Raw genomic sequence first — 14,467 nt, forward strand, 5'->3', positions numbered from 1 at the left:
ATAAAATTGCATACCCACTTTTTTTAATAATTCAATGAACGATAATTTACAATTTTATTAAAATATATACTTCATTTATAAAACTCCTTAAGTAACCTTGTAAAAATAAATGTGTATTATTTATTTTACTGCGTTCAACTACGCAACCACATATTTAAAAAAGACGTATTGTGATATTCATTAATATTTAACACTAGTGTCTGTTTTATAAGAAATGCAAAATTATTTCTTATAATACGCCAATATTATCGACGTCTACTGCTGGATATAGGTCTCCCCGGTTTATTTCCAATAGAACTGGTTGCAACAGCCTACTTCCTGCTGCTTTCAAAAACCTTAACATAGTCGTCTGTCCGCCTCGAGTTTAGTCCTTGCTCTCTACTCCAGAACCTTAAAGCCCCTGCGACAATCTCTTCTTTGTACTAAGTAGATTTTTTAATGCTATGCCTAAATTAAATTAAATCGTTCATTTCATTAGTGATATTATTCGTTGAGTTATTATATGTACATATATTTGGAAGACTATATGCTAATGCTAATTCTATAATCTTTGTTATGTATTGAATATTTTATATATTAGTGTGTGTTAAAAGTATAACGCATATTATTATAATTATATACAAAAACAAGAGAAACATTTCCTTTATCAATGTAAAGTAATTATTAAGATTTATGCTAATGCCATGTTACTTTTAATGTTACTTATTTAATGTTATGTTCGAAGTGTTATCATGTTGCCGACATTCCTCTTGAATATGAATTATAATATTTTAAACGCTACGCATAAAATGTATTGTTTAACGACTGTTAACGCTAAGAATATGATAATTTTTAAGGCTCATTTAAGCACCTGCTTACATACTTATGTAAGCATAGTTCATAATTTAGGTACGATAAGAAAAATTAAATGTAACAATTATTTGAATTTGAAAATAACGCCCGCTTTAATGTAATAATGATTTGTCGACTATTTTCTTGATTTATGCTTACATAAATTATTCCAGTACTAAATAAATAAACTTTAAAATAAAATTATATAGACCCATAACAAGTCTACATATTTGTTAAATTGGTCCATAAGCACCAAACTTACACAATTGCATTCGTTTAGTAAATATAAAGGCGTAGATATTATATAGCAATTTTATATATAATGCTTTAAATAGCCATCACGATAGTTGAGAAACGTAATTGTAATAATAACCCTTTTACTCCGTCGAAACAAAGAGCTCCAAGGTTGCCGTGGAATTCTTCGCGCGTTGCTCAAACCTGCACTCGGTTTGCATCGAGCCACTCTAAAACTTCACTCATCGCTTTAAATTCCATCGCATCTATCTGATTACAGTCTTTTTCGTTGTTTCTTAATAACTAGTTATATTCGATTGTATTCGATTACTCGCAAATATTTAATTTACGATTTGTATAAAATAATTTGCGTATATTAAGCACTGGGAAATAAAAAATATTTCGTCTATACATAATACAGAATATATATAATCTTAATGATTATATAAAACTAACAGAACTAATTTTAAAGGCGTTAAGTAGCGTTTTACATTCTCGATTATAAGTATAAAAATACATTATGTTTCATGTCGCCTTGTTTTATGATGATTTATTAATCAACAAATGATGAAACAGCGGATTGAGCTATATTCGAGTGGTCAGTTTAAAGTTTTGACATAATGAGTAAACCATTTTTTTCGCGGAGAGCCAAAAACAAGTTCATTCATAACGCGGGAGTTACGGCGCGGAACGGGCAGCTATGGCAAAATGAATCCGAGCCAGCCACCCATGACGACCGGCTCCACGCCCGCCGCTGCCTCGTCGCATATAACATCACCCATATGAATGCTAATGAGGACAACGCTTTTAAATCACAAAAACTAAGTTATGTTCTCATATAATAATATATCATATATATAACTCTTTTGTATATTCTTATGAAATTTTTAGCTGGCATTACCTAAATTTGTACATAATTACTTATCACCAATAACGCTATCAAAATTAACGAATCAATCAATAAATATTATGATTTCAAATTATAATTATCAATTTATCAACGTATATTTGTGAAAGTCCGCCAGTTTCCCTAAATTGATAAACTTGTTATTGATATGCAATTTCTTGGTATTAGCTCATAACGAAAATACGTAAACAAAATGCATGCTTGTTATCATGCCGCACTGCCTTTTGGAATTGTAATTTCATGAATTATATTTTTAATAATTTTTAACATGACAAGATATATTCCGGCCAAGTTTTACACTTATGATAGCTACAGTTTGAAAATTTTAATTTTCAATTTTATGTAATGACCACCCTCTCAGCTCCTTTTCTCCTTGAAGAAAAAAATATTTCTACCAAATTTCACTACTCTAAGCCTTATGGTGTCAGTCGTAATGAGTGACTACATGAGTGGAAATTTCTTACATTTGTACATATGTCGTTGTTATTTAACAAAGTTAAAATGACATGTTTGAGTCACTGCGTATTAAAATCACTGCGTATTAAAAACATGTACACATTCGTGAAAATGAACGCATTCTACTTTATTTGGTCTACATAGTTATTTTAGTTTCTTAAACAAATACCAAATAAATTTTGAGGTCATTTAATGCATAAAATACAATCTTATATAGCCTATACTTATTGTGTGATTTTATGGTTATGTAGCTTATTACAAATATATTGTTTTAAAATATTACTGCAACAAAGTAACACTTGCTCACTGTAGTATTATAAATATGTGCCGCGTTGATAACTTCCGAAACATTTTTTTTTAGAAAATGGCAAATGCTATTTTCATGTTGGCATTTAAAGCTTTACATATGCAAAGCAAATGATATTTGTCTCTAATTATACAAGCAAAATGCGGGCAAAATTACTTTATTATATAAGATCATTAGACCTATGTATAATCGTCAGCTTAAATTAAGTTTACGCTTGTTCTTAAAAAAGACAATTTTGTGCAACGCTGTAAATGATAAATTGAAAGTGAAATTTATTAACACAGGCGGTATGCCAGTGGTGACGTCAGCGACTATGATGCCGACGATGATGCCCCCGGTACTGGATGAAGGGTTACGTCATTACCTGATGGCGCACCCACACGCACAGCATCCGCACCACGCGCCACATCACCAGCCACCGCACCACCAGCCGCCACCGCACCATCAGCCACCGCATCATCAGCCACCACATCATTATGTAAGTTATAATAATAAACATCAGGTTTAGACGAATATTTACTTACATATTTGTGGACAGTGTCAATGATTCAGGAATATTTCATACGATGAGATCAGCGGCAGGTTCGTTTTCCGAAATCAACAAATTTTAAGAGATTTTTAAGTATATCAACACTAATCATAAACTGCGAAAATTATGCAAGAAACTGGCATATTCCTGAACCTAATATTTTCTGCTAAACATTTTTAAAAACTAATAAAATAGACATTAAAAATGTCAACCTTGTCTATTAAATGATAATAATGGATAACTTAGCGTTCCCCCGCAAAGTATGTAATCAAATTGTTAGACGTTATTTTTTTATAATAATTTATTCCGCGATGTTTCTTTAATTAAAAGTTATTGTGACAAAGAAAATTGATCTTTTTAATCTATGTAATATTTACTGTTTAGTCCGTCAGGCGATATTTATATTCTATGATGTTTTATTTATATATTATGACATTATAAACGTTATAGATCCTACGAATATAGCAAGTTTATTAATGGTTCTCCATAAATTTATAACTCGTGATAACACGTGTCAGATATGCTTACGTTTTTTTGGTAACAAATGTGAACATGAAAAATAACACTTGTTCATTTCAATGTAATGTACAGGTCAGATCATCTTACACAATTGTTTTTTGGAATGTAATTTTCGGTAAAGGTATATTTTGTGATAAATTGAGCTATATTCATTGTTCTCTTCTTATTTTGTCATATTACTTGTGTAGCATAAAACAAAAAGGTATAAAGATTCACAGTAACCTACTCAAAACGTCTACTCTATGCAAAAACTGCACATAACGTTGTAGGGGATCATTTCAAATATTCCTAACATGTATCAATCTCATTCTACAATCATTTTACTATACAAATGAAAGCCTTTGTAATAACACATAAAATGTTAGGGTTTGCAACCATAAACAGTTACGATATACTGTCTTTAAATTTCAACAGTATTGTGGGTCGCCCTTGGTTATTTGCGCGTCTGCAAACTGTAGCCTATATTTGTATAAATGTAAGCAATCAAATACTTTCTATTAAATCTAATTTGCAATGTAATGAAAATCTTCAAAGTTACTTAACTTATATATTTAAAACGTTCCGTGCTATGGCAATTTTTGAATATTTTCCATTCAGGCCGCGTGGGGCGTATGCGACCCATACTTTAAAAATTAAAAAAGTCGTTTAAGACGTATGCATTACACTTTCTCAATACTGTAAAGCTATTATAGAAAAAGTTATAAATTTTAATATGCATCACGTACGCGCATACGTGATGTGATGTTATCCATATTCGACCCTACAATTCATTTTTTAAAAATCCTTTGTTTTTCAATGAGAAATGCAAATGGCCTAAACGGAAAGTGCAGTGTGGATCGTATATGCCCCACATGGCATGGAATGTGTTAATCTGTTCTTTATGGTGTTACATTTATTTTTTGAAATGTTTATTTTACAAAAATATTGACGGAAAAGTATTCATTGATATGACCATGTTAAACTAAATGAAACACAAAGTAGATCAATAGTTGACACAATAACAAGAGTTTGTTCGTTCAAGTAGTGAACGCCTGTGCAAACAATTTCCCCCGATTAATCGATTGTTTCGCTTGTAAACAGCACTTTTGCTCGGAACAACTCAACAGTTTGTCGTGAACACCGCTACATGACAAACGTATTTTGCTAACTTCTGTTGTAATATTACAACTGGTAGCGACGCTCTATCGGTTATGTGATAGCCGGTCGGTTTTATCGCGAGCGAATGAGTTGTCGGTGCGTGGCTACGTGGCGCTGACGTTTAATCCGGGCTTTTTGTCGTTTTTTGCATCTAGCTCTTGTCAGTTACAATAACATGCTTAATTCAAATCCGACAAATAATAATTTATGCACTAATGACAGTGAAAAGGTCAGTCATAGCTACTACAGCAATTTGTTTTTTTAATAAATAATATTATAACATATGCTATAAGTTTTCGATTGATCGAATTTTAATGATTATAACATATTTATTAGGTAACCATTTTTATCAAATTTAATAAAAAAAATAATTTGGAAGTGTTCACTGTACTTTTTCAGTTATTTTAAATAATACACCTCAGGCGAAGCATAAAAATATTCATAAATTTTTAATTTGGTTATTTTAAATGATTAAATCATAATTTTTAAATGTTACATAATTGTAGCAATATCTGTAATGTTTGTTTACAGGGACCATCAAATGGTGCAGGGGGTCCCCAACATTTTTATGGTGCGGGGTATCCAACACATTATCACCATGTACCACCTCACCACATGCAGCATTCTCCACCACCACCAGTCTATCAAAAGGATGAGCGTACCCAGCGTCAATATTCTAAACTCAAACAAAAGCTGGAACGCAAACAGACAAATAGAAATAATGGTGTAGGTAAGTAATTAAGAAAGTAAATAAAATCATCTACTCATGTTTATGTTTGTACAGTGGAGCTATGTATGTAAAGAAATATTATTTCAATTCATCATAAACCTTATATAGCTATCAACTTAATTTCTTACTGTGAATCCTGGATACTGTGTATGAACTGTGACAGGACAATGTATTAAATGTTTGTCATATAACTTTCTATTTTTGTACTCTAAAACATAAATCACATACAGTTACATATCAGTTAATTAAAATCATTTTTTTGTATGTGGTTACCAAGTTATGAAACAACTAGAATCCCACTGTGTTGATTTTCAGAAATCAATTCTGGAGCCAGTACGCCTTCGTTGTCACCACGTAAAGAACTGAATGGGCGAGGTGGCGGGAGTGGTGGCGCCTCATCCGGTGCCTGGTCTGAGGGTGAAGGATCTTCTGCAGGAGCTTCTGTGCAGGGCGATGATGATAATGACACGCAAGCGTTTCTTGACTTACTGTCTGCTACAAGAACCCCTCAGGTAAATAAATACACAACATTGAATTAAACATTTTATCTAATGTTATGATTTTATTAGTTATCACTCTGAAATATGTTCCATTAATTGTTTTTTTTTTGTTATTGGAATGTGATAAGTGTATAACTGGTGTTTAACTCTGGCAGCACAAAGTCTGCGGAGACAGATAGTAAACAATATTTAATTGTAATATAAAGCTATCCAAATTTTGAAGAGGATTTTTCTTACTAACATATCCTTAAGTTGTTTATTATTTCGAAAATAATTAACTTTGGATATGATTTACATTAATTGACAGCAAATGAATAGCTCATTTGCTATCAATTAATATACATCACATACAACCAACCCCTTAAAGCTTTTCTACCCATAATTAATCTCTTCATATAATTCAGCCAATGTATTATAATATTTGCAAAACCATATCTAATATTCAGATAATCATACAAAAACTGAAAGTACCAAATTGTAAACATTATTCAGTTGAAAAAATATTCTATCAGTAATATTCATTTGTAAACAAACATTTGTACAAATAAATAACCAAAGAATGATAATAAAAAGTTTTGTATCAATTATGATGTACTTGTAATTATCACTTTCAACACAACATTAATTTCCATTGAATTTTAATTACATTGTTTCTTAGAAAATTAATTTTTAAGTTTTGATTACAAATTTATGAGGTTATTCATTGAATGCTGTTTGCATAGTAAGTATATCTATCTATTTATTTATTTAAAATAAAGATGTCTAAAGTTTAAATTTATTCTTCAGGTTAGCGACATAACCCCAACAAGTGCTCTGGTACAATGGAATTCACCGTTACCCGAAGGAGTAGCTTTGCCTAATGTTGAACTGACCTATGACTTACTTTTGGGTGACAGAGGTCGGTACAAGGCAATTTACAGTGGACCCTCACTTTCATGCAGGTTCGTGTATCACTCATTTTGTTATGACGAATATGCACATTGATTGAAGGATTGTCAGTTATTTTAATAACCCATCTCTGCGGTACATACTTCATTGACTCTTTTTCAGGTTCAAAATATGTGTTGTTGATGAAACTGCAAAAAAACTAGGAATAAGCGGGGATTTCATTCCTCAGTGGCACTATGTCATGGAAGTCATAGAATACATCTTTCTTCTATAAATATCATTCAGACATCTATGAATTAAGATATTTAAATTAAAAACCATAATTATTTAACTAGAGATATGACATAAACTAGTTTATTGTTTTTGTATATCTACTTTGTCACACATCCATTTCTATTATAAAAGATAATAAATAAAATAAAATATTTATAATAAAGATATTAATAATAATCAAGGTTAACATCACATTTTGACTTAAATGATTTCTTTTTAATAAACTAAGCCGTAACTTATATTTGAGAATCTGGTTTGTACAAAACATGTAAAAACTATGTATGGGTAAAAATTTATATTATATTTTTTCCGCCTATGTTTCGTACATCATACACTTTTTTGTTGCTAAATGTAAACAATTTATGTTTCTTACAGGGTGCGAGACTTGAGGCCTGGCTGCGAATATTCGGTGTGCCTCCAGATCCGCGCGGGCGAGCAGACGGGCGCTGCGAGCGAGGCGGCCACGTTCCGCGCCCCGCCAGCCCCGCCCGCGCGCATGGCTCCGGCACGCATTGCCAACCGAGCGCGCATTTCTTTGCTATTGCGATGGTCGCCGGCCACAGACAACGGCGCGCGTATCCTCTATTACGTCCTGGAGATGGACGCCGGAGAGGGTTTCACGGAGTTATCGCGTCCACGCACACGTCAGCACACCGTGAACAACCTGCGCCCGCAAACGTGTTACCGCTTTCGCATCGCCGCCGTCAACGAGTGCGGTCGTGGTGAATGGAGTGAAGAGTTCGCCGCCTGGACTATGGGAGCCCCTCCGCCTGCTCCCGCACCGCCGACTCTTTTAAACGCTACCTCCGATTGCCTTGGCCTCGCCTGGGAACGGCAGGCCGATGAAGAATTTACACTTCAGATGGATGAAGTTGCCCGTGGGCACGGCTTCCTACCGGTTTATACCGGCTCCGAATGTTCCTACGTCTGTACAGCATTGCGTCGCGCTTCAGACTATCGTTTTCGGTTAAGATGCGAAAATACCGATGGACAGGGGCCCTGGTCGCAAGAAGTCACCTATCGAACTCTGCCAGAACGACCTGGAGCTCCCAGTCGACCTACACCGAAGGGTAAAATTCATTCTCGGGCATTCCGCCTTAGGTGGGACCCACCGTGCGACGAAGGAGGCGCGTCCGTTGAAAATTATACATTGGAAATAGATGGCGGTGAAGGTTATCAACCTACTTACAGTGGACCTGAACGGGAGGCACATTGCGATCGTTTGCTACCGGGATTGCAATATCGCGCACGTGTGCGTTGCGCCAACGTGGCGGGTGAAAGCGACTGGTCCGCTGTCGAAACGATCACGACGGAGGCGACCTGTCCTGGCGCTTGCTCTGCGCCGGAGCCGGTCACCGAGCCGCGAGCCACGCTGGCAGCGGTGCGGTGGCGAGCGCCCGACTGTACCGGCGGTTCTCCACTTACGGAGTACAGGGTTGAGATCGTCGGTGAAGACGGCACCGTACGCCTTGCGCATTCCTCGCTCGACAATGAGTGCATCGTTCGTGATCTGCACCCGGGCAGCGAATACCGTTTGTGGGTCGTGGCTTGCAACAAAGTAGGCGCCGGCCTGCCCTCGCCTGCACTTCATTTCTCTACAGCACCCGCTCCACCAGATGCGCCCGAAACTCCCGTTGCATATATCGAAAATGCGCGAACGGCTCGCCTCGAATGGCGCGCTTCTCGCGACAACGGATCGCCTATAATCGACTACCGACTCGAAATGAGTGCAACGAACATTGATGACGCCTTCGCGGAAGTGTACAGAGGTCGCGATACAGGTTGTATACTCTCCAAGTTGACGCCATTTTCTCCTTACTTCTTCCGAGTTTGCGCCACTAATTCAGCTGGAAGAAGTGCATGGTCAGGTGTTCGAGATCTATTAACTCCGCGTGCCCCTCCTGGACCACCGACGGGCATAAGACACGATGCGACCGCCGACAGCCTGCGACTTCATTGGCGCTGTCCCGCAAGTCACGGGGCTGACATCTTTCGTTACCGGGTGGAAGTGGATGACTCGGCGTACGATACCGATGATCCGACGCCGGAACAACTCATAGAAGGTCTGCTTCCCGACACCACGTACCGCGTCCGCGTTGCGGCTTTCAACGAGCTTGGTTTAGGTGAATGGTCGGAAGAAGCTCTCGCTTCAACTCGTCCCCGCCCACCGATGCCTCCGGAGTTGCGCTGCGCTCAGGTCGTTCACAATTATATAAAACTCGAATGGGAAGGCTACGGGGAGGGAACAGTGTACTGTGTAGAGATGCGTACGTTCGGAGTGTTCCGACCGGTGTACCGGGGCTCGGCGCGGAGCTGTAAAGTGAAGAAGCTCCGTGAAGGCACCACGTATGCGTTCAGGATCCGCGCCAGCGACGAGCGTGGTGGGCGCGGCGCGTGGGGCGCGGTGCTCACGGCGCGCACGCCGGCCGCGCCGCCGCCCACGCTGAGCCCGCCATCCGCGCTGGTGTCAGTGCCGCGCCGCGCCACCGTCACCTGGGAGACCTTGGATGACGCCGAGTACGTACTGCAGTGCGCCCGAACCAAGGACGCCATCTTCAAGCAGGTACGTTTGTTCAAACAAATGTCTTTATGATGTTAATATTTTATATTGCTTTGTTTTCAATTATTTTACTAATCTTCTTTCTTTCTTTTAATTTTAAAAAGGCAACGAAAATGTATTTAATATTTGTTTGTATATTATCGTTCAATGCACATTTTGCCACCGTTGTACTCTAAGGGTGGGTGTCCCCACCTCTTATCTATACTCCTGAGGTGCCCTGCCACCGCCAATAGTACAGGGTTGAACTTTGAAAGTAAATTGTCAGGTCTTTGAACACCCATGAATCTCTGATATCTCACCATAATGAAATGTTATCAGTGTACAAAAAATATTGAGCCTCATATTCCAAAGATTTTGTTTTGTATACCAAAGAACGGATTAGGCCACAGATGTCATGTGGTACAATTACTGAAGTGGAGACAAATTTTATAAGGACCTGGAGGATTAAGTACAAATTTGTTTTGCTGGTATGGAAAAATGGTAATTCTATCGAAATTTGGAAGAAGTGCCCGAGATATTTAAAATATTATAAAGTGACTCAAATCGAATATTGAGTCTTAAGTGAAATGTAATAAATTTAGCGATATAGATCTCATGCCATTCGTGCATTTTTTATAAATAATTCATTGATAGGTAATTAAGGAAAATTAATCATCTACTAATTTTTAAATTAGATTAATGTATGCTTTATCATTGACATCATTTGTTTTTTTTTTTTTAATTTTTTTTTGTTAATTTTGTCTATCATTTTTTGTATTAATAATAGCTTTTTCCTTAATAAAAAAAAATTAAAATGAGGTTGTCAGCATCGGAGTCTTTAATAGCATGGTTCTGTCCCAAAGCAGCTAGCAAATAAGAAAAAAAATAGGCCGTAAATGCTCCCAACATTCTTATATCTCAACTTCTATTGACAGGTGTACGCAGGCAGCGATACGGAGTTTATCCTGGAAGAGCTGGAACCTGGCGTGGAATACCTGGTGCGCGTGTGTGCGCTACGTGGCGGACTGTCTGGCGCGTGGTCGCCGGCGTCGCGGTTCGTGGTGCCAGCGGCCGCAGCTCCCGCGCGAGTGCGTCGCGCACGGCCGGCCCGCGCGCTTTCGCCTCGTCACGCCGCTCTGCTGATGGCAGCTGGCTTCCTACTGCTCGCGGTGCTGGTCGCGGTGCTGGTGCAGCGTCTCGTGGAGCCGCAGCCGTGACGCGCGCTGATGGCGGCGCGTCCGCGAGCCCTTGCTCGCCTCTAACGCGCCGCCGCTTACAATTACCTGGTTAAGCCGGCCGTGTTGTAACTGCTCAATCGTAAGCTCTGTTATAACGCTCTGTCCGGTAACTGCCAATGATCTTGATAACACAGAATCCAGAGTCATTATCATGAAGCACTTGGTTAAATAGTCTTGTTTCTTAAACAAATTTACATAATTCATCAAACTAAAAATGTTACTTCGGGCTGATATGATACGAGTCTTATGGTGTGATAGGAGAACCAGAGAATGAAATGATAAATTAATTTTTTTCAGAGAACTTTCCATCTTATATAACCGGGAGAGCCTTCGATTTGTAAAATTATAATTCTATATTACATATTGCATGTTCGTCCTTGGCCGAATCGAAATACGCAATGGCCTTTTTAATATAATTATTTCATATAACGAATTTGTGTCTATTATGTTTAAGCGCTGTCAGTGTTCATATAAGGGGCGCATTAAACATTTATATTTTGTTAGGATATTAAATTTTAAATATGGATAATGTATTCGCAATGTAACCTTAATTGTCTATTTCTATGTGTATGAATGGGAACAGTCGCTTTTGCTATTAACTCATATGTACAATCGTGACAGCTAGTAATTGTATTTTGTACAAATCTTTCTTTTGTTTTGTGCACTATTAAATGTACCTTAAATGTATATAGTAGTTTATCATATCCGATAAAAATGGCACGAAGTATTTGCTGTTTTAATTATTTACAACTTTTCTTTTTGATTATACATTCAAAAGGAAGTTTTCTTAAAAAATTTTACTAAAAATTTATGCAGATAGCTATGAAAAAAGTATGTTTTACGGCCTACCATCCAAGATAGATATTATTAATTATTAGCTTTAGCTTCACATATGTAAAACTTGATGGGTAAATGTAAAGTTGCCATTAATGAAATATATTTTAGTTAAGATATTCTGACATGTCTGCTATTCTTTTAACTGTTTATATCTAGTCTACTCTGTGAACTTCACTGAACTGACCATTTCGTTTTACTATACATATTAATAAGGAATTACCAATATACATTGTATCCGATAAAAATGTATTTCGTATTTAAAGTGACACATGTACTTTCAACATAACTGTCAGAAGTCTTCTTGGCTCTATGTTTTCCATACACTTGATATTTTTATAATAAAATTTTCCATTAGTCTGTTGCATGTTTTGAACATATTTAAGTGTAGCAAATTAGCAAACGTGGTGCTCTATTATTATTAGTGTTCTGTTGAGGGTCGAGGCCCCTCGTTCTGCAACGAGTTTCCAGTGTGTGTGCTGTGATCACTTCCTTATGCGAATGAGACTGATTTTAAAAATATATGCTTTCTTTCTACATCTGTATACGTTTGAAATGCTTTTTATAACGTTTCGACAGCAGTGTTGTGTGCTATTTGCGTACGCGCGCCGGCCCGCACGAGCAGAGCTCCCAGCGCCCGCCGAGGTGCGCGAATAACACATTTGATCGTTTCCCAACTATCGTGACCCGATTGTATTTCGCTTAACTGATTACTGTATGGTCAAATTTAGTTGTTTTTATTCATAGGAACTTTTATTATTGACATTATATAACGTAGCGTAATTTGTTTATAAAATTTAGAGATTATCAGTTTAATGAGATTGTTACCACCAGGTATAAAAAGTCGGTAGTTGACAAATATAACCTAATGAGGGAAGAGATTGCTAAATCGATAAAAAATATAAATAATGGGATCCCATACTGGTTTTTTGTTATTTTATAGAATTATATTAGAGTTGTTAAATGATTATGATTTAAAATATAATTTTTAAATAAAATAATTTCTACGTAGATAAGTGAAATGTTTTAATTATATTATTCATTTGCTTCGAGAAGTGTAAAATGTAGCGCATATCGTATATACAAAATAAAATTTGCTGCTCTCAATGTTCTACGATGTCATTCAATTATAACATAGTATAAACGTATTGTTACTATCACATAGGCCTTATTGCATTCGATGTTTGATAGTTCGAGCCGTCGCTGTACCGTATATGTATGTTCGGTTGTCATAGACTTGGAATTTGCTATGCACCATTGTAGGCTTAATTACTTCGTAAATATATAATATTTACTTCTGTGATCCGCTTCTCCTATTCTATTTTTATGTTTATTGATGTTAGAAACATTCCTACGTTTGTGCTTATTGATGTTTGATCGAAGTCGTTCAATGTTTGTAGAGAAATTCACTCGGCGCCGCCGAGGCGAGGCACCTCGCTGCCCGTAAGCACAGCTTACTGTTTTTATGATGGACTGTTATTGATTTTCGAAAATTTTTAAAACAACCGTGTGCAATTAACAATTTATTTATTAATGGCTTATTTATTTTTTAGAATTTATATCAATATTCTATGTCGTTTAACAATAAAGGAATCGATGTTCCTAAGTGAGTTTTACATATTGTACAATACCATAATCGCAAGCTAAATTGTGTCAAGCATTCCAACTATATTCCACTGTAAATAGGCCTAAATATTTCTACGACTTATTGTACGTACATGTTGCTTTTGTATGGGAGTGTAAATAAATCAGATGTTCACGAGCTTTGTGTAAGGACGTGGATAGGAGAGCGCGCCCGTGCCCACCTCCGCGACCGATCTAAATGTTTTTAATTAATGGAATATTAACGGGGATAACATCTCATATTGTATTTGTGTTTGAATTAGTAACGTATAACGAAAAGTATATGTTTATAATATAATATTTGATGATGTTATGTATACAATTTATTAAACATGGATATATCAATAAAACTATATTTTGTGTATGATGAACGTTTAATTTTTCTTTTAAAACAACACTGAAACATTTCGTCTTGCCTAACCTTACATTTTACACTGACTTCTTAAATATTAAACTAATTACACACATTACCGTTGTAAAGACTAGAAGAATTTTGTACTATGATTTTTAACTTTCTAGCAATGCACTTAATGCTAAAAACAACACGTCATTTATATTTAACTACAGAAACAACTACCTATAGAAATGATTACCTAGGCTTCAGTGGTAGTTAGTTACAATAACAATATGACGGATTGAACAAATTTCTCTTGGATTATGAAAAAAGAAGTTTACATGTTTACTCCTACTTCTTAATGGTTTTTTTGCACTTAAAATACATGAGGCAGAAATGCCTTTAAGAAAAAAAGGTATGTGTCACAAACAAGTAAGATATTACAAAAAATAAATACATTCACACATACTTTGTCACGATACAATACAGTAAAGCATACCTTATAAATAATAGACATATAATACAACATAAACAAAGACGCTTGGTTCCTTCTCATAAATAAATTATTTTATTTGATAATATATCTTT

The 14,467-nt window shown here is 36.4% G+C and overlaps 1 protein-coding gene across 3 annotated transcripts in view; it reads left to right on the forward strand.

Annotated features, from left to right (window-relative positions):
• mtgo (miles to go) overlaps positions 1–13,916 on the forward strand; it is a 53,865-nt gene extending 39,949 nt beyond the window's left edge. For 2 of the 3 annotated variants that reach the window (XM_068765585.1, XM_068765586.1), the window contains exons 3-8: positions 3,020–3,213; positions 5,452–5,650; positions 5,966–6,162; positions 6,937–7,091; positions 7,687–9,874; positions 10,786–13,916. In XM_068765585.1, coding sequence (XP_068621686.1) covers positions 3,020–3,213; positions 5,452–5,650; positions 5,966–6,162; positions 6,937–7,091; positions 7,687–9,874; positions 10,786–11,067 — 3,215 coding nt within the window. In that variant the 3' untranslated portion in view covers positions 11,068–13,916. Of the gene's footprint in view, positions 1–3,019; positions 3,214–4,913; positions 5,150–5,451; positions 5,651–5,965; positions 6,163–6,936; positions 7,092–7,686; positions 9,875–10,785 lie in introns of those variants that run through there. The other variant, XM_068765587.1, reaches the window with a different exon arrangement.
• Positions 13,917–14,467: the final 551 nt, after the last annotated feature.

Source organism: Battus philenor, unplaced genomic scaffold (genome assembly GCF_028537555.1).
Source record: "Battus philenor isolate CCGP_79_NKW_IND1 unplaced genomic scaffold, ilBatPhil1.0.hap1 SCAF_2, whole genome shotgun sequence".
Classification (NCBI taxonomy): domain Eukaryota; kingdom Metazoa; phylum Arthropoda; class Insecta; order Lepidoptera; family Papilionidae; genus Battus; species Battus philenor.